Here is a 21,647-nt window from a genome sequence, read left to right on the forward strand (position 1 = left end):
GATGTAGAGCCATGGTGACTTCGAAGGCCTGCAGGCTGGGATGACCAAGGCAGACTGTGACCAAGGTAGTGTTGGCTTGGCAGACTGTGATGGAGATAGTTGGAGTGAGGAGATGAGTGGAACCAGAGAGAAGGGGAACCCGGTAGAGCAAGAGGGGTGGAGGGTCAAGGTGTAACTGATGACTCAGAAGTTTGAAGCAGAGCCAAAGTAACAATGGGCCAAGGTGAAGCCTGGTGGAGCCTGAGAGATGACAGGAAATGGTGAAACCAAGTGACCATTAAGCCATGGTGGAGCCGATGGTCGGAGGGCTAGGGAGTCCGGGAATGGGGGCTTGAGGTGGAGCAGATGACTGGGAAGCCCCTGATGGATCCATGCAGCTGGGTGGAACCACTGGAGGGTATCCAAGAGGCTAAAGGAAGACAGCATGGACAAAGCTGATGAGATGGATGGCTTTGGCAAAGGAGAAGGGAGAGAGAGGCTGGGTGCAACCATCCACAATGACGGAGACTTGGAGCTGGGCAGAGCCAATGGCAATGAAGGAGACTTGGTGCTGGATGACAAATGTTTGAATGATATTATTATTTCCACAACTTTTTTCAACAATGATAATAATAACATGAAATGCTATCTGAGAACCAAATCAGCTGATTAGAATGATTTCTGAAGGATCATGTTACACTGAAGACTGGAGTAATGATGCTGAAAATTGAGCTTTGCCTTCACAGGAATAAATTACATGTTAAAATATATTAAAATAGAAAACTGTTCTTTTAATTTGTAATAATATTTCACAATATTACTTTTACTATATTTTTGATGGAATTAATGTAGTGCTTCTCCTGTCTCCAGGTTTTTGGGTCCTGTTGCAGATGAAGCCTGTCAGTATGTGACTGGAATTGTGGGAAACAACCCATTACTCCTGAGAGAGCTGAATCTGAGTGAACGTGAACTAGGAGACTCAAATGTGAAGAAGCTTGCTGCTCTACTGCAGGATAAACACTGTAAACTCAACACACTGATGTGAGTACTGTATTAATTTATTATTGCATGTTTAAAGTTTTAAAAAACCTAAACTATACAATGGGTAAACACAATAGCTATCAGTAATTACTTAATATTTGCATCAAGTACGTTATGATGTAAATTTATATTTTTATCTTTATATATGATATAAAAATTTAAATACATAATATATTCTCTCATCATTTTAGATAAAAAGATTAAGGAATAAGTGATGACAGACCCTTGAATTATTAGAAAATAATGGACACCTGGGGTACTTGTAGTAATGCAGTCACAACGCAAAGCAAAGCTTAGTAACAGAGGCTTGAGCCATTACTATTAATTCATGTTCTCGGTTACACTTTAATTTACAGTACTATAGTTGCATTGTAATTACTTAAGTACTGAGTAGTATTAATTAACTACATGTACTTACTATAAAGTCACAGTTAGGGTTAGGTTTTGGGTTAGTTACTTGAATTATGCATAATTTATTGTTATTAAATAAATGACTGCACTATTGTGCAGTTGTTTATTCATTTCAATCCAATTTAAATTTTCTGTAGACTTTCCAACTGCAGTGTTACAGAGGAAGGTTATAAAGCTCTGGCTTCATCTCTGAGATTAAATCCTTCACACCTGATAGAGCTGGATCTCAGAGGAAATGATCCTGGACAATCAGGAGTGAAGGAGCTCAATGATTTACTACAGGATCCAAACTGTCAACTCAAGACACTGAGGTGAGTGATTTCAATATAAGTTTTAAGCAATATTTTCTATCTTTTAGTTTATTTGAAAGCTGAATTGATTCCTGCTTCAACTCCCCTTTTGCAGGTTTTTGTGCCCTGTTGCAGATGAAGCCTGTGAGTATGTGAGAGGAATTGTGGGCAAAGACCCGTTACTCCTGAGAGAGCTGAATCTGAGTGAACATGAACTAGGAGACACACGAGTGAATCAGATTGCTGCTCTACTGCAGGATAAACACTGTAAACTCAACACACTGATGTGAGTATTTTACATAGTTTAAAATATTACTTTTAAAAGTAATATTACTGTAGTAGTGTCACGGTGCATGGTTGTGGGAAACACACAGTGACGATGGAGCTCCAATCAAAAGGACTTTAATCAGCAAACACAGGAGATCAACATACATGGCACAACATGGACGAGATACATTGACGACAACCGACAAAGACTGAAGGAGAACACAGGGAATATATACATCTCAGACAAAGGGGCAAACAAGGCTAATTAACAAGGGACAGCTGGGACTAATAAACTCAAATCAGGGTAACCAAGGAAACAAACAAGTGGCGGGAAAACTGAACAAAAGAACATGTGACACAGGGGAAACATACACAGAACACTGACAAGTAGTTAATAATAATATTTTCTCATTTGCTTGAATTAGAGCCACAAGAAAATTATGTAATAAAATTAAACAGGTTTCAACCAAGAGCCCTGTGGAAAGGAGTGACATCAAACCATTTAGCCAAACAAGACATCTATATAATTTTACAAATATTTGGTAATGCTGAATTTAGGCTGAGTGTGATTCAGTGATCCGAATCATTGTCCTTTCTCTTTCTGTCTTCAGTCTGTGTGGATGCAGTATTACAGAGAAACAGTGTCTCATCCTTACTTCAGCTCTGAAATCAAACCTATCATACCTGAGAGAGCTGGATCTCAGTGAGAATAAACTACAAAATAAAGGAGTGAATATTTTATGTGATGTACTGAAGGATTCACACTGTAAACTAGAGAGATTAAGGTGAGGAACTCACCTTCATGAGTTTACATTAAATATGTTAAAACTTCTTCACATTATTTGTGCTTTATTATGATATGGTGAAAAAAAAAATCTATTTTCCTTTCTCTTTTTTTTTTGTAATGAAGTCACCTATCTTATTTTCGACTCTCTTTGTAAATGTAGGTTGAGATACTGTGGCATGACATCTGAAGGATGTTCTGCTGTGACTTCCGCTCTGAATTCAAACCCATCACACCTGAGAGAGCTGAACCTGAGTGCAAATCAACTAGGATTTGAAAACCTTGGTGTTTTGCTGAGGAACCCCAAATTCAAGCTGGAAATACTAGTGTTAGTAATATGTTCATTTTATGTTATGTTTATGTTTATTTTAAAACATGTTACATAATGTGTACCTGCTGTTCTGCAGAAATGGTATGAGATTAATATCTGCTGCTGTAGTATAAAAGAGACATAAAATAGTAAAACAGAAAATGAAAGGGAAGACACGGTTGCCTCCAGAACAAACAACTCAGGTTACGGATGTTACTCAGTTTCGTGAGAGAGGAATGAGATACTGCGTCTTGGTGTTGATGCTATGGGAACACTTCCGCATGAGCCAGTGTCTGAAGCACATGCCTAAATGAGCCAAACGAGTCTCTGATTGTCTGAACATATGGACATCATGATGTAGCGTAGTGTCACAGAGTCCATAAATAGATGACAGAACTGTGAGTCGACTGATTCAATTTGTCTGAAGAAAATGCACAGGCATAGCCAGGGTGTAGCAATGTGATGCAGCATATCATTCCTCTCTCGAGAAACCAGGTTACATACTTAACCTGAAAGTTCCTATTGAAGTGGAACTCAATGCTGGATCATTATGTTGGTGCTATAAGTTGGATTCACCTCATTCTCTCTACACCGTTACAATCAGGCATTTCAGGTCACACAACCTCCTAGTAGAAGGAGTTCTAGCACTAAGGACTGTCTCTGTGACTTTGGCCAAAAGACCAGAATCTATGACCCCTCATGGGCCAAATCCAAATCTTCCATATCTCTTGCTGGAGATTAAAAATATATCCCCCCTAACTTGAGTGAGAAGATTTTTCATAGGAGATCTTGAACCTGTATGTGCAAAGAGTTCAGTTCAAGCCTCTCAGATCTTAAATCAGACACAACCCCCATCCTTTTTGGTATAATGAAGTACAGACTGTAGAAACCTGCCTCTCTCTGTCTGTCTCTGGGAGGGGTAAATGTTCCCAGAGAACAATTTTCTTCTACTAACTGGTGTATATTCTTTGCCACATCACCTCAGAAACTAGGTGGATGGGAAGCAAACTGAACTTTTTAGTATTCAGACCTCACTGAGAGATGGTAGGCAGAAGTCACTTTCTCAATAATTTCAGTCTGCTCAAGGCCCTGAAGATGTAACTGGCAGGGAATGCTCTAACAAACCAAAGGGAAGATTCTCTTATGATTAAAGATTGGTCAAATGGCCTGTTGGGTGCCTCTAACTCCTGAATCACCAAGGATGGCAGAATAAAAGTAACTTCCCTACTCTTGGGCAGCCTACTTCTTGAGGGCCTTATGTGCCTCCTTTTTTTGCGTCTTCTTCTCTCTTTCCTAGAGCTGGGCACTAGATGATCACGGCTGGTGGAAGCTCCTGGCAGAGCATAGTGTGTAAGGCAGGTTTCCTTCACTAGGATGCTGATGAAGGGGAGAGAGCCCTCTTGTTGCTCTGTTGCTCTGATCATGCATACAGACCACTGTAGAGTATGTTGATAATGCCTGCATATGCAAATGAGCAGAGTACAGATTTTTCTATGACCTTGAGTGTGGAGATCAGGAAGAATGACAGATGGTGGTGTTCATGTGGTTGTGAGGAAGCAATCATCTAGATTTGAGTTCACTATCACTTGTCTACCATCTGGCACTCTCTAGATTTATTTTGGCCACAGCATGAATGACAACTTCAAGCGGCTCCTCAAAAGTGGCAGACTGAGGAAGATGCTCTGCCAAAGCAGCTCAATGCTTACATGCATCCAACCTCAGAATCGGATGCAGAAAGCATGTTTTCCTCGTTCTGCTCCAAAGAATTTGCAGAGCGAGTTTCAGGATACAGAGAGAGGTCCTCTGAGTCAGCAGAGAGTGCTAGAGAGAGGGAATTATCCATCTCAAACCCTGCCTCCACTAGCTCAACCAGCAAGCCCCATGACTGAAGTCACCACACTGCCTTGGCAGCAGTGGGACCCTAACCATAGGTGCAGGGGCTCGACCCTCATCCCTTGAGAAGATAATGCTGACAGGCAGCCCCCTTGAGGACTGACTAAAGTAAACCTGTCCCATGCGCATCACACACATCAGGTGAGAGTAATATACAGTGGTGTGAAAAAGTGCTTGCCCCCTTCCTGATTTTTTATTCTTTTGCATGTTTGTCACACTTTAATGTTTCAGATCATCTAACAAATTTAAATACGAATGAAAGATAACACAAGTAAACACAACATGCAGTTTTTAAATGAAGGTTTTTATTATGAAGGGAAAACAAAATCCAAACCCACATGGCCCTGTGTGAAAAAATGGCCCTTTTTCACACAGGGCCATGTGGGTTTGGATTTTGTTTTCCCTTCATAATAAAAACCTTCATTTAAAAACTGCATGTTGTGTTTACTTGTGTTATCTTTGATTCGTATTTAAATTTGTCTGATGATCTGAAAGTGTGACAAACATGCAAAAAAATAAAAAAAATCAGGAAGAGGGCAAGCACTTATTCACACCACTGTAAATATATCTATGGTAACATATAGCAGGAACAAAGTGGCACACACAACCTGAATCTCAACCCTGACATGTTGACAGCTTAACTCCTGACTTGTTTCACAAACACACAATGATAATGTGCTCAAAAGTCACACGGCTTCTGAAAACAAATATACTGTCGATGCACATTTCTTCTATCCATTAATGGACTCAGTGACTAGCTAAGTTATGTCACCATATCCATACATTCAGGCAATCAGTGCATTTGCACTATCCAAAAAAGTACAAAATTGTATCTTTTAAGGTACAAGTGGCCATCAGTGGGGTGGTAGCATTAAGGGTACATTTTTGTACCTCTAGGTAGTGGAAAACTATTGTATAATTGTACACTAAGGACCAAAAGAACAAAATTGTACCTCTACTGTACCTTTTTCTGAGAGTGTGGACACATTTTAAGACTTTTTCTCTTTCTGTCTTCAGTTTGTGTGGATGCAGTATTACAGAGAAACAGTGTCTCATCCTTACTTCAGCTCTGAAATCAAACCCATTACACATGAGAGAGCTGGACCTCAGCGAGAATGAACTAAAAAACACAGGAGTGAAGCACTTATGTGACATACTTTATGACTCACAATGTAAACTGGAGAGACTGAGGTGAGGAACATTCACAAACAAGAAACAGAGTGTTTTAGTATTTGATTGAAGAAATACCTTTTTTTTTTTTATTTCTCTCCATGTAGGTTCAGACACTCTGATATGACAGATGAAGGTTGTTCTGCAGTGACTTCAGCTCTGAAATCAAACCCATCACACCTGAGAGAACTGGACCTCAGTGAGAACCACCTAGGAGAATCTGGAGTGAAAAACCTCTGTGATTTACTGAGGGACAAACAATGCAACCTGGAGAAACTAGAGTTAGTAACATTATACTGTAAAGCAGTTACAGTGTGATTAATTTTATTATGCTATTAGTTAATGGTGTGATGATTCAGTATGTATGCCAGTAGAATGAGCATTAAACATTAATCATTTGAAACATTGTGACTATAAAAAAACCTTCATATTCTGTAATCAGATGACATTTTCTACTACTATGTATTGTGATAGAAGTGACAGCAGACTTTAAACTATAACATTTATACTGCTAGATTATTTTGATAGAATTACATGGTTTTTCTAGCGCTAATGTCTACATCTAATTTTGAAATTTAGTGATGATAAACTAAACTCTCAACTAAACTGTGATTAAAGTACCAGATTTTTTTTTTTTTTACCTGCATGAATAATGCATTATCCTTTGGATAGAGGATGGCTTCATCCAATCCTCAAATCCTAGTCGGGGCCATCCTTCAAGCTCCTTGGGTCGCACTGGGCCCGCAATTGAGGGGGCCAATCCCGTACCTCACACTGGGTCCCGTCCCCACTTGGGATTATAATTATATAATTATGTTTCATTAAATAATTACATAATTAAGTTTCCATATTTTTGCCGTTTTATTATTGTACTTGATGGAATTTCTCATTATACATTTAACATACACATTAACTTAACATGGCTCTGGCCCATTCTTTCTTTCATCTTTTGTCTTTGTATCTTCAGTTTATGTAGATGCAGTATTACAGAGAAACAGTGTCTCATCCTGACTCTAGGACTGTGTTCAAACCTTTCACACCTGAGAGAGCTGAGCCTCAGTGGAAATGAACTAAAAAACACAGGAGTGAATCACTTATGTGACGTACTGAAGGATTCACACTGCAAACTGGAGAGACTGAGGTGAAGAACGTTCACATAGAAGAAAACCTGACATTTTAAGACCCTGATATACAGTAGGAGTGAAGAACAAATTTTATACTTAATATCTCAGGGCTTCATGCTTAATATGTTGTAAAGAGCATGAGCACACATTACATCTTTTTTTACCTGTATAGAATAAAAAGTTAGTTTTTTCCTTTCTCCCAATGTAGGTTAAAATCCTGTGATATGACAGATGAAGGTTGTTCTGCTCTGACTTCAGCTCTGAAATCAAACTCATCACACCTGAGAGAGCTGGAGCTGAGTGGGAATAAAATAAAACACAAAGGAATGAAGCATTTATGTGACATACTGAAGGATTCAGACTGTAAACTGGAGAGATTGAGGTGAGAAGCATTTGTCTACAACAGAGCAGAGTTTAGCTCTAACTTGTTCCAACACACCTGCCTTGATTAACTGCTTCAGGTGTTTAATTGGAGTTGAAGTTAAACTCTCCAACTAAGTGGCCATTCACACAACACAATTTCATTTCATTTTCATTTCATTAACTAAGAACTTAAATCATTTTATGCATTTTGCCTGTTGATATACACGACAATGCACTTTGGGGGTCTAAGAATGTTAACTTTTTAAAAACGATTCTGTTATCATCTCTGTGTAAAGTACAAAAACACAATTTATGCAAACACTGGCATCATGTGCATGCGTATTACGTGTTCAGGCTATAGGCACATAGTGTTTCTTTACAAAGTGACATTGCCAAATACTGGCATGCATATCAGTGTTTTAGTCATTTTTGCAAATCCATGTAAACGAGTGGATTTCTTTGTCATCTGTACGTGAAATGCAAAGGAAAAAACAGTTTCAGCACATTGTTGTCATGTAAATGTACCCTAAATGACAGTGGACAAAATACTTAATGTCATTTGAAGAGTTCTCATTATATTTGAGGAACCTTAGGAGTGTGTTTTTGATAATAAAATGCTTTTGAGAAAACATTTGTATATGAAATGCATTTTGTTCAAATGAACAAAAAAACAGGGGTAGCTTATTTTGGGCTTGTTTTTATCAGACCAGACTCATTGAATTTTTGCTTGACAAATGAAAATATGGTTGAAACTTTAAACTTTGGTTGAAAGGTTAAAGTGAAAGTCTCTTCCTCTGTCTCTTTCCAGCCTAAAAGACTGTGGCATTACAGATGTTGCTTGTTTGGCTCACGCTTTGACTAAGACAAAAGCATTGCATTGTTTAAAAGAACTTGATCTGAGTAAGAATAAAATAGGAAACTCAAAGAAGCAGCTCAGTAAAGTGCTCAAAGACTCAAACTGTAACCTGAGGTGAGTAAACATCTTTTTTGTCATGTCACACTAACATGATAACTAATATGATTAAGGAAATGTAATGATAGAGTAATATTTTATCAAAAAAGTAATTGAAAAATAGTAACTAATATTCAACTTAGCCAACACTGATTATTTTCTCTTTTGATTACAGACTAGACAGTGAAGAGACTCTGTTTAGAGTCAATCTAAACAGCATTGGTGGATGGTTTTCATCCAGACCAGTACCCATCAGTTGATGGATCTTCACAAGAGCCTCACTATAATGTAATCAATGAAATCTGTTCTCAACTGACAATATTTGTCCAGAAAAATTAAAATCAGTGTTTGTATCCGTTTTAAATCTTTGAGAACAACACTCTGTCAGAATAGTTATTGTTGATGAGATGTTGCCAAACCTATTTGCTATTTAAAACCTACAGCTATGAGTAGTATAGCTATGATACATTTAACAAATGTAAAGTTTATTATCCTAGCTTTTATGTATTACTATTTAAATGATTACTAATGCATACAGGTAGAACAAATTAAATAATGCTCACATGAGTAATGTTAAATGGTTACTGGGCAAAAGGGGGTTAACATTAACACAGAGAGACCAGTATCTGGAATGTTCCAAGATATAAAACGAAAGATGCTAGAGCTTTTGCAGTGAAATCTGCATTTCTTTTGGAATAGTCTTCCAATTGATATTAGACTTTTTATTACTTGTGAAGTCTTGTCAATGTCTTTTTTTTTTTCTTTTTTTTTTTGAGTGTGTATAAGTATGTGCTATAAAATATAAATTATTCTTGTTATCATTATTAACAGTAACAGCAATGGCTGACAATTACATTTGTGCTCGCTTTGGTGAAGTTTCCTCAATGTTCTGCAAAATAATGTTCATAGAGCATCACTGCAATCTCTAAATGTTCATTAAAGTTTCATGAAGTTTATGAGGGAATATTCTCAGATGTTCCTACTCAGGACTGAATGTTTGTGATCAAACAGCTCAACGGGCTCCACGATCAAATTTAACATAGTAAACTGTTGTGTCTAGATTTTTGTTATAATGTTATGCTCATAAGATGATTGATATTCTGTTTGAGTAATTGTTTTCTATAAACAGAGTCTATAGCTTACTGTGAAAAAAAGGAAGAATACAAAGCCAATAAACTGTGATAAATAAAAAGAAGGCTCCCAAGTCATTCAATCTAATATTTCCCTGAGTGTACATATAGGGTTCAACACTACACAGAAATTATATGAATGTACTTTTATCTACATTGTATAATGTTAAAATAATAATAATAATAATATAAACAATATTAATAAAAAGTGTTTTTATAATATAAAAATAAATGTTAATTTTCCAGCTGTATATAATTATTAAAGTGCTGACTTGACTTTTTTGAACCAGTAAACTTATGGGTCAAATCCTCAATATATTCTCTTTGATTAGGCATTCAATTTAAATCAAAACTATGTAAACATTGAATGATAGACTGTGAAAGTGTGAACAGAATTAGCAAATGTGAGAAAGTAAGATAACAAATGCAAATGCACATTTTTTTGTTTGTAAAATCGAAAATGAAAAATGATTCAAATGCATTGAGTTATATAAACTAATTACATGAATTAGACATGCATTTAAAATATCTTAATTATTCATCATAACCTGAATCTAAATTTAAGTTTGACAATCGCGCTCGGGCTCAGTTCAAGGCAACCGTGCCTAGTGTGAGTACACCCTAAATGTGAAGGTTATACATCCTCTCCAAGGTAAAGTTTCAGCTATTGAAGGTTTTCTTCCTCCATCGACCAAAAAAGAGCTGATGCTTTTCTATTGGGGTTTTGTTTCAATTTTTCCACTCCGTTGACAGATATGTTGAAAGGTTCGGTGAAGTTTGAATGGACTGTCAGAGGGCTTTTGACAATGTAAAATTGTTATTGTCGACAGCCCCAGTCCTTGAGGCACCCAAGTTTCATTAGTCTTTTAAAATTCAGGTTGACGCAAGTCAGGTAGGAGCCGGGGCAGTTTTGTTACAATCAGATCGAGACGGAATGGATTATCCTGTATGTTTATTTCCGCGAAATACAGAGAAATTATTCTGTGATTGAGAAAGAGGCTTTGGCTATAATCTGGGCACTCCAGCATTTTGATGTCTATGTGGGAGGAGGCACAGAGGTGTTGGTGTACTCGGATCATAATCCTTTGACATTTTTGCATTTGTTGCAAAGCCCTATTTAACGTTTGATGCGGTGGGATTTATTTTTACAACCCTAACCCTAACTTGAATATTCAACATATCAGAGGAGTTAACATTATTGTCGACATTATTTAGAATGTAATGGTGTGTTTGATAATTAATCTGTGACGCACCAGTTACACTTTTTCCGTAAGTTGAATAGGGAAGGCGTGTAGCGTAAGCGTTTTGTACTGCAAGAGTTTAACACTTTCTTCTTACAATGATTACGGAAGGCAGTGTGGCGGAAGGTAGATATTTTACTTCATAACTTGTTAAATATGGATAATTTTTACACAAACGCATCGCTTCACTTCAGAAGGACTTTATTAACCCCCCGGAGCCATGTGGTGTACACGTTTATGACGGATGGATGTGGATGGAAGCACTTTCTTCAGCTTCATACTCGTTGGTCCTGTTCACCGCCAGCTCGGATGTGTCAGGATATTTATTATTATATCTCTGAGTGTGTTCATCAGAAAGAATAAAGTCATATACAAGGCTTGAGAGTGAGTAACGGGCTGAAGGGCTAATTTTCATTTGAAAGTGAACTAATCCTTTAATCTCAGAGCTCTTTCCCAATTAACCCTTTGACGCGTACGATCACACCGGTGTAATTAGAACGTTCAGCGCATCACGTGATCAACTGCCAAATTCAAATGTGCTTGCGCGCTTTGGCGCTAAACCAGAGACGGACGCGAGCAGCACTTTTATATATATAATTTATGCAGTGTTTTCAACCAAATAATGTTTATTTCAGGTTTCAGACATTTAAATACACATGAGTACTAACAAAACAATACATTTAGAGTTTGTAAAATACACAATGATGTCTATAGAAGCGGAAAGCTTTCCATAATTAGACGACACGTATTCATATCAGTTACACATTGTGAAAGTAACTTTAAAGTTTACTCTATTCTTCCCCAGTTGAATGGCTCACTTACTTTCATGTATTTCGGGAGAAGTGGATGAATTCACGTGTTGTAAATCCAACAGATCCGATTCTCTGTGCGGCGCAAACTAACATGGCGCCCATTGCGCATGCAGCTCAACTAACGCGATCGCTATAAAGGTGTTTAAACAGCAAAACACATCCACTTGCACATATTTGACGATCGGAATATCGAATATTTCATGCTATAGTTAACAAATTTGTGAATATTTTTAATAAAAAAGGAAAAATTAAATAAAAGCAGATCATCAGTCATACAGCGCTGTGGTGTGTTAAGTGACAAGCAATGACGCGTCACCATGGAAACAATAAAGTGGTACGTTCTAAATAACGGTCGCCTTAAAAAAACTCACGCTGGGGGTCAGACAGAATATTTTAAGCCATTTTCACAAGAATCGGAAATCATGTGACGCGGGGTAAAGTTAGTTCCACTATGGGTCTGCAGCTATTAAATTAATTTGCTCTTTTCTCAGATGTTGTTTCTTACCTTTTCTGTTTTGTCTGTTTTCCAAGTTGCTGTTGTATTATCTACAAAAAAATTCATTTATACTTGTTTGTAGCTTATACGGCCACTTAGACTCCCAATATATGCTTCAATGCAGGATATAAAGTCGTGAGATACATTAATATTGGCACAAGTTTAATACGTTTTAAAAAATATATAGCTGACTCAATATATACTCACTCACTCACTCACTCACACACACACACACACACACACACACACACACACACACACTGGTTTTTGTGGTATAGAAGGACTTTGACGGCCAGAAAAGTTGGGTGGTGTTATAAGGGGACGCACCTTTCCTGATGTCTTACAGTGATGATAAAATAATAAAAAATTATGTTTTAATCTGCAGACACAAATCTGGCTTAGAATTTTATTTGCACACAGCAGAACTTAAAATATGACAATATGATATTTTGCTGGTGCACAAGGACATTCCCGCCCATCCTAAAATGTTCCCACCTATGAGATAATTGTGGTTTTTTTTTTTTTTTTTTTTTTTTTTTTTTTTGCTTTTTTTGGGTCCAACCTGATTTATGAGGACACTTATTTTAAATACACAAAATATGTCATTTCTCTGGATTATGGGACCAATGTGTTTTACAGGTACATGACCATACACAACACACAAACCTGAAAACACTGTGTATTACCAAGACTGAGGTGATTAAAGAGGACCGGATCCTCAATACAATACACAACAGAACTTGCAACATTACAGGGACCAAAGTGTTTTAGAAGTACTTTAATAATTACTTAAAATAACAACATAAACATCGAATTCTTCCAGTTTTAACCATGTAATACCATGGGATGCCATTTTAAGGGGAAACTTAAAAACATGGTCAATAAATCTTGCACAACTGTGTAATCTTTCAGAAAGCATACAGCATCATTACTGTTTTGACATATTGAAATGGCAAGCAGGTGAGCCAATTAAAACTTAGAAAAGATTGACAAAACCGCCCATTTGGAAACAGGCACATTTTAAAGATGTCATTAAAGAGGCTTTGAAATGTATAAAATGAACTCACTGAACATGTGATGAAAACTGCAACAGGTAGAGAAACCGACTTATAAGGGACAGTTTACCCAAAAACACAATTCTGTTATAATTTCCAGAAAATGTAAGCAGAATTGTCAAGTCACCTTTATTTATATAGCGCTTTTAACACCACAGATTGTTTCAAAGCAGCTTTACTGTGTTTGGCTATACAGCAGCTCTAGAAGAGTACAGTGTCATTGTTTAGCTTGATTCAGTTCAGCTTGATTCAGTTCAGTGTTGATTCAGTTACGTTGTAAAAATCATCAGTTATTAATTTAGTTAATTTCATTTATACAGCAGCAGCAGCTCTGGAGAAAACGGTCATGTTATTGTTCAGTTCTCATACAATAGTCACATACAATAATCTCTGATGCTCCTTGGCTGTCTTAGTCAGTGTTTATAGACTTCCTTTTATTATATGTGCAATTACAGCTGTAACTTCACCATTTGACCAGCACATTTTTTTGTGCTTTCTGTAAGGTTTTCAGTTTCTGCCTCACTCTCATTCTCTGTACAGATGAATACATATTTCAGTAAGCTCTAACTATATGAGACCTCATGTACATTGATGGTCTTATTCTAATTTAAACCTCAGATACCTTGAGAAACTCAATGGTTTTCCTCAATGGGCATCTTCTGAACATCTGCAAGAAATCCGTTATATACTGGTCAGGAAACTCAGATGTAACTCAAACCTCCTTAATGGCATGTATGTAGAACTTAAAACTGGTTATACACCTGATATCTAAAAATAACATTTCAAACAGCATATTCAAAGTATTATTCTGGAGATGGAATGTTATCAGCCAGTTAAACATCTCCTTTTTAAACTTTTAAACATCAAACTTTTTAAATTGTCATTCATCAGTTTTTGACCAACATGAATGTGTTCAACTTATTGATATCGGCTAGAATTACAATGTTGGTGCGTCCCTAATTCCACTAATATTCTTCTAGAAAAGTTGCACTATATAAGTGCAAAAATCTCACTGATTTTTGCTCACTGGTTATTACAATTAATGGCAAAAGGAATGTTTGGAAATGTAAACTGATATTTCCTACTGACACACTACAGCAAAAGATATAAATAACTGGCTTAAATATTAATATATATATATATATATATATATATATATATATATATATATATATATATCAAAGATTAATTCTTAATACACTAAAATATATGAAAAGATGAACATTAAATTGATAACAAAACCTAACTACTCAATCTAAAAATTTGTTTTAATGCACTTTATTCATTGATATTAAATAATATATAAAGTATTGGACAAAATCAGTGTACTTCATGGCCTGTAATGTGTAGATAGAGCCAGTAGGTGGCAGTAGAGCTTCAGATGTTGTTTATTAGTCAATAATTTAAACGTTCAGTTTAAACAGACTTCTGTGTGTGTGTGTGTGTGTGTGTGTGTGTGTGTGTGTTGCATTTTGCAGGTAGTTTAATGTATTTAGATTTTTAAAAAGGTACTGTAAGGGAATACTTATGTTTTTAATTGTTTAAAAGCTAATTACAATTATGAAAGTTACATGTTTTTGGTGAGTTTATAATGTAACAAATTTCTCATAATGTAAAAATTATTACATTATGAGCTCGAGATTTTATTACCTTTTAAGAAAATTATTACATTATGAACATTTTATTACAATAATAATGTAATACTTATTACAGTATGTGCAGTTTTTACATTATGTATTACATTATGAGTTGCTAAAGGTGCAAAACAAAATTGAAACTAAAGCTGAAGGACGTCTGAACAGCAGCTCAATTACTTTTGAGTATATTTTCCTGTGTTTTATGCAAATGTTGACATTATAAACCAAGGCAAATGTATACTGTGATTGTTTTTACTATGTAAATCGCATTTTCATGTTCATGTAAGCAGTAAGATACAGTGAAGATGGCGACAGGTCCTGAACCACCTTTTGGTAAGATCGTCTGTTTACAAAAGTGTTTTAGACACATAAGATTGCATTTTATTGGACAAGCTGAGTTCCGTTTAATACGGACATTACAGAAAGTCACTTTGATGTCTTAAATACGGTGATGTGTTACAAAACGGCTGCCAACTCAGTCAAATTAGCGAGATTTCGCGTGCAAAATGGTTTCTTTTCAATAGTGTCACGATGTATGACTTAAACCCAAACATCTGTCTGTTGTTCGGCAGCGAATTCACGTGAGAACTTAAAACGTAGAACTGAATCGCGAACCATTTCAGATATTTTTGCTCTTTGACCAACAAGTGATTAATTTACGAATCTGGCGTTTATTTTTGATTCTAGACAGCATAAAACACTCATGACATATTGCGTTATACATGGTGACACTAATACCATGAAAGGTTGTTAATCCGAATTTTTCTCCTAATCAAACTGAAAACGAGTTACTTTTCATTTCAGTAATAATAATTGTCATGTGTAATAAAATATTTGATTCTTAATCAAGTAAATGCAACCTTGATAGTTTCATTTCTTCGTGTTTTAGGACTTTTGAGAAGTAATTAACTGAGTGCACTGAAAATAATTTACTGTTTTTGTCTTCTGTGTTTGTAGCACATGAATGTTTTTTTTTTTTTTCTTCTTCTCCTAAACTTGTGTAAAATACACTTTACTTGACCTTATTTTACATTTATACTCCATATTGTATGTCTCTTTCAGAAATGTCAGAGATCAGCTCCAGTCCAGATGATACAGTGATCCGGATTGTTTTGATGGGCAGTAAGGGTTCTGGGAAAAGTTCATCAGGAAACACTATACTAGGAGAAAAGAGGTTTAAAGTCCACAAACACAAGAAGAAAAATGAAGCTGAAGTTTGTGAGGGTAAAACACAGATGGGAGAGAATCAGGTGCATGTGATTGATTGTCCAGATCTCCTGGATCCAGATCTGAATAAAGAGAAGCTGGAGATGATGAAAGAGCAGCTGGTCTCTCTATGTTCAGCAGGTCTCAGTGCAGTTCTGCTCACCGTTCCTCTAGAGGAACCTGTGCAAAATGAGGAAGAGATCCTGGATTTTATCAAGTGTTTATTTGGTCCTGAAGTTCATAAGTATATCATGATTCTGTTCACACATGAGGATGATTTGGAGGATCTGGATGAACTGCAGACCATTGATGAATATTTACAAAACCATGCAGATCTCCAGCAGCTGGTGACAGAATGTGGAGGAAAGTTTCACTGTTTCAATAACAGGAGTAAATCTGATGGTCAGAAACAAGAACTACTGCAGAAGATTGAAGGAATGATGATGGAGAACAGAGGGAAATTTACCTTGGAACTAATGAGAAGATCAAGCATGGATGATCCTGGTGTCAAGTGTAAGTTTATTTTATATTTTTGTCATTATAAATTACTTCAATAATACATGATGTGTTAGGCTTACCTGTTCATTAAATGTAAAGCAGTGATATTTTTTTAATAGTGGTTTTCAAAGGCACAATATGTAAGATTTTTAGATTAAAATATCCAAAAACCACTAGAACAATGTTATATGTTTTGTTGACTTGTGTTCTTACATTATCCCAAACATTTCCAACAATGTTTACATCCAGAGAATTCAGCAATTTCAACCAGGACATTGCATCGCCTGTCAGTGACGCCATATCTGTGCTACCCTCGATTTCCGGTTTTACTAATATTGATCTAGATTACTGCAAAGTGCAACAAGTCTCTCATAGCAGCCACAGAGCGAATGCTCAAATGTATTTAGTATGATTGCTTTAACCATGTAAAACAGCGCTGCATTACCCCATATACACAACAAAAAAAGCGCAAGCGGCCGACTGCAGCAAAAGCATAATGAACTCGAGATTGGTGTGCATCGCTGGTGTCTATCATTAGCATTCGCTACAGCTGCCTCGTCCCGCTCCCACAACTCTCGACCCGCCCTGCTTCATACCACACTAGCGTTAATAAATCTTTAACATTAGCTCAACCATGAACATGATTTCTGCCCTTTCCACTGGGTGTGGAGCTGAAGATGACAACTCCCATGATTCCACGCTCATTCACGGCGTCATCAAGCTATGCCTTTGTTTTGACTAAGAAACTTCTAGCGGCGAAAATTACATATTGTGCCTTTAAACCTGTCCTGGAAGACCCCCAGCACTGCACATTTAGTTTTTCTCCCTTATCTGACATACTCACTTCAGGTCTTGCAGTCTCTACTAATTGAATCAGGTGTGCTAGGTGAGGGAAACACAAAATGTGCAGGGCTGGGAGTGCTCCAGGACCACTGATTTAAAGGTGCAGTGTGTAAATTTTAGCGGCATCTAGCGGTAAAGTTGCGAATTGCAATATAGAGAAGCTACGGTGGCCAACACAGGACACAGATGTCATCGTCTGAGAAAGCAGAGAGTAGCCAGTCAGGCAAATGTGCTCTGTAGAGCAGTTTGTCCGTTTAGGGCTACTCTAGAAACATGCCGGCGCAAAATGGCGACTTAACATGTAAGGGGACCCGCGGCGTATGAGATAGAAATGGCTCATTCTAATGTAATAAAAACATAAAGGTTCATTATGTAAGGTCTTTATACACCTCTGAAAACAGTTATGTATATTATATTGCATTTTTGTGAGTGTTACAAATTGCACCTTTAATGCATCTGTTAATGCCTTTCATCAGGGTTCCTTAAATCCTGCCCCAGAGGCCCACTGTTCTGCAGGGTTTAGCTCAAACACTAGTCAAACTCACTTACCTGCAATTTTCTTGTAACTCTGAAGACCTTGATTAGCTTGTTCAGGTGTGTTTGATTAAGGATGGAAATGAACTCTGCAGGACAGTGGCTCTCCAGGACCGTATTTGAGGAACTCTGCCTTACATGCCTTAAATTAAACAATGTTCTTAAAAGAAAAAAAGAGAATGTGAGAGGATGTTGTAAAATTATAATATCACACTAATGAGATGAGTGAAATCGTTGTGTTGTAGTTTCAGGTGACAGTTCAACAGATGAAGTTTTACATGAGCAACAGATTCCTGAGAGGAAAGATCAGATCCGGCTGGTTCTGCTGGGAAAAACTGGATGTGGGAAAAGTGCCACAGGAAACACCATCATCGGCAGAAACGTGTTTCAGTCCTCCATCAGTTCAAAGTCTCAGACAAAACAGTGTCAGTCAGAAACTACAGTGAGGTTTAGTAAAGAGATCTCAGTGATTGACACACCTGGACTTTACGATACTAAACTCGATAAAGAGGAAATTATTACGGAAATAGTGAAATGCATAACGTTATCCTCTCCTGGACCACATGCTTTTATTATCATCATTAAAGTGGGTCGATTCACTGAGGAGGAGAAAAATACAATAAAGGAGCTCAAAGAAGTGTTTGGAGAGCACATCGAAAAACACACCATGATCCTCTTCACTCATAAAGATCAGTTAGAGGAGGAAAATAAAACCATTGAAGAGTTTCTACAGAATGGTGATCCAGATCTTAAAAACCTTGTGGACAGTTTTGGAAACCGATTCTTCTTTCTGGACAACAAGTCTGCCAGTTTCCCACAGTTCAAAGATCTGATCGGTAAAATAGAGGCGATGGTGGCAGAAAATAAAGGATCGCACTTCACCAATGACATGTTTGATGAAGCAGAGAAGTACATTCAGGAGATTCAGAAGGCAAAACTAGATGAGAAAATTAATCAGCACAAACGGGAGCACAAACGGCTCACTCAAACAGAATGGCAGAAAATATACTGGCGTTTAGTAGAAGAATCACGACGAGAAGCTAAGCAATATTTTTCTGACCTTTTCAAAAGTCTGTATATTATTCCTGATTTATACATATCAGATCTAGCCCAGTTTACAGGGAAGATAAGAGTGACCGACGAGGAGAGAGCAAGTGCCATAAAGGAGGCCCAGAGCATAGGAATTAGTCGTAGGAAGGCAGTTTTTCTTGCATTCAGGGCTACAGGGACACTAGCAAAACAGAAGATGTGTCTGATTCAGTAAAACATCATAATGATAAGACACACAATATGCTAAGAGGTCAATCCATCTCAAGAAGTCCAGTGAAGGTTACTTGACCATACTTGAACAATCTCAGAGTCATTATGCCGATCAATTCGGTTCAGTGTTGATTCAGTTCAGTTCGATTACTATGTAAAGTTTATTCATTATAAAACTAATTTGATTAAACTAATAAGCAGAAATTTACAGCTAAATGAGGGTCTTTAAATCTGGAAAAAGTTGGCAGTTGTAAATAAAGAACAGCTGATTAACAGTGTTCAGGTGTACTGAAAGTATGTCAATATATAAACACACATTACTGTAATAGAAAGGAGACCTTTCACTTAGAGCTACAGAGATGACGCCACTGATGGAGACATCTGACGCTGTGAAACAGTGAATTCATTGGAGGCGACCTTGGAGAAGAGGAAAGAAAGGAGGAATTCGACAACAACTCCAGAACTGGGGAAATAAACCACCACTAATGTACATGATATGAGCAATATGCCGTCTCCGAGGAACAAAATAGAGGAATTGCGCACAACTTGTAGGATTTGTCAAGAATATTGTGAGTCCTGCTTGATGTGTTTACAGAGACATGGCTGCGCTGTGATGTCCCCAACTCGCTGGTTGAACTTGAGGTTTTTACTTGTTCGAGCAGACAGGGATGAGACTTCATGGAATACAAGAGGTGTTTGTGTCTATATCAGAGAACAGCGAGAGAGTCGTTGTATAATCCAGATGTGGAATTACTGAACCCTTTTTTTTCCCACAACAATTTGGAAATATCATTACTTGTGCAGTATATGTTCCGTGAGGGAATGCGCACACAAGTAACTTAATAGCACAGTATGTATGATTTACCATACAATGTACCATACAACATGAATTGCATGCCATTTAGCAACATCAGTCATCCAGCTTTTATTAATATGATATTCTAATATCGATCTAGCTTACTGTAGTGTGCAACAAGTGTCTCATACCAGCCACCAAGTGAACACACAGTAATGTTAACAACTTTCAACACACTCAAATTTATTTTTAGTATGATTGTTTTCACCAAGTAAAACAGTCCTGCATTACCCCACAATTTTAATTTGTCAAATAAAGTGACCTGTATGAGTAGTAATTCAGCTTGTGGCTGTTTCATTAGAATGAAATAAAATAATGTTAATTTAAGAGATCAAATGTAACTGTAATGTCTTTTTTAGTGTCTTTTTTATGATAAATATTTGTGTTCTCTCCTGTGTTTATTTGGGTTTGATACATGGTTTTCCTGCATTATACTTGAGAGAGTGTTTAACACATGTTAAAATTTAACCTGAAGGGAGCGGTCTGACTTAATTCTCAATATAACCAAAGGTCATCAGAAACTCTGCGCTCTTACATTACCAGCACATAATTCAAAACTGTTTTGAAACGTGTGAGACTGTATGCATGTGTTTACATCATTTGTTGGAACTGATTCACATAAAAACGTTGAAGAAGCATTGCGTGTATAAGTTGATTCATATCATCATTTACAGTATATTACAATGTTGAACTCCATCATATCGCCGGGATGATGATAATCCTCCGGTCTAAAGTGAATGATACACACCACCGCGTTTTTCAAAGGAAGTGCAAATGCAGAAGTTAAGTCCCTTCTTTTCACCTGCACAAAACACACCCCGCACGGAAGATAGCACCGTCCTTTTTCTTGTTAGTAGGCTAAACCTGTGGACTTGATGTCCTGACAGGCTGGAGTTTGTGCAACCTCCAAAATCACAATAATTTAACATGACGATATAAATTGAAATACAAAAACTACTGAAAAAACAGATTCATGACTGCTCTTACTGAATAGAGTACCTCAGGGATGACGTGTTTTTGTAGGCCAACCCGGAAGTTAGTGGCGCACGGGTTCCCTCGATTTAAAGCCTATGCATTTTTCCCAAAGACTTTTGGACAATCGCAAAAATAAGCTCTGTGTTTAATAAAGGGATATGACACTTACACGTTTTGTCTATCAAGATAATCTTTACAAGTTAACACAACATTTATACATTTTGAAGCCTAAATAAAGTCGTCAGATATAAAAAGCTAACAGTAGGCTATAAACGGACTACAGCACACCATGGTCGTGGATCAACGTCACACCACCAAGCTTCCTCAAACTTTATTTAAAAAGCAACTTCATTTAAAAACATGCTCGCTGATTATGATCTGCACTGTGTATGAATACTTATCCACTTTTTCATGAGAAATGCTGTCCAAATGTCCTGTTTGTCATGATGACGTCTAAAGTCCCCACCAAAGGAAGTAGTCCCTTTTAGCAATTTGTTAGCAACCGCTGTTTTTAAGACAC

At 37.0% G+C, this 21,647-nt stretch overlaps 2 protein-coding genes across 2 annotated transcripts in view; both read left to right on the forward strand.

The window, feature by feature from the left end:
* The window catches only part of LOC127509832 (protein NLRC5-like), a 98,593-nt gene extending 88,866 nt beyond the window's left edge, over positions 1–9,727 (forward strand). The window contains exons 36-46 of the mRNA XM_051888906.1: positions 850–1,020; positions 1,569–1,742; positions 1,837–2,007; positions 2,600–2,773; positions 2,936–3,100; positions 5,993–6,166; positions 6,253–6,426; positions 7,113–7,286; positions 7,478–7,651; positions 8,441–8,602; positions 8,760–9,727. Coding sequence (XP_051744866.1) covers positions 850–1,020; positions 1,569–1,742; positions 1,837–2,007; positions 2,600–2,773; positions 2,936–3,100; positions 5,993–6,166; positions 6,253–6,426; positions 7,113–7,286; positions 7,478–7,651; positions 8,441–8,602; positions 8,760–8,844 — 1,798 coding nt within the window. The 3' untranslated portion in view covers positions 8,845–9,727. The remainder of the gene's footprint in view (positions 1–849; positions 1,021–1,568; positions 1,743–1,836; positions 2,008–2,599; positions 2,774–2,935; positions 3,101–5,992; positions 6,167–6,252; positions 6,427–7,112; positions 7,287–7,477; positions 7,652–8,440; positions 8,603–8,759) is intronic.
* Positions 9,728–15,098: 5,371 nt separating this feature from the next.
* On the forward strand, positions 15,099–20,055 carry LOC127509913 (GTPase IMAP family member 8-like). The gene is made up of 3 exons (XM_051889266.1): positions 15,099–15,288; positions 16,018–16,674; positions 18,282–20,055. Exons 1-3 carry the CDS (start codon positions 15,261–15,263, stop codon positions 19,298–19,300), a joined length of 1,704 nt encoding a protein of 567 aa, XP_051745226.1. The 5' UTR covers positions 15,099–15,260; the 3' UTR covers positions 19,301–20,055.
* Positions 20,056–21,647: the final 1,592 nt, after the last annotated feature.

Source organism: Ctenopharyngodon idella, chromosome 3, assembly GCF_019924925.1.
Source record: "Ctenopharyngodon idella isolate HZGC_01 chromosome 3, HZGC01, whole genome shotgun sequence".
Lineage (NCBI taxonomy): Eukaryota > Metazoa > Chordata > Actinopteri > Cypriniformes > Xenocyprididae > Ctenopharyngodon > Ctenopharyngodon idella.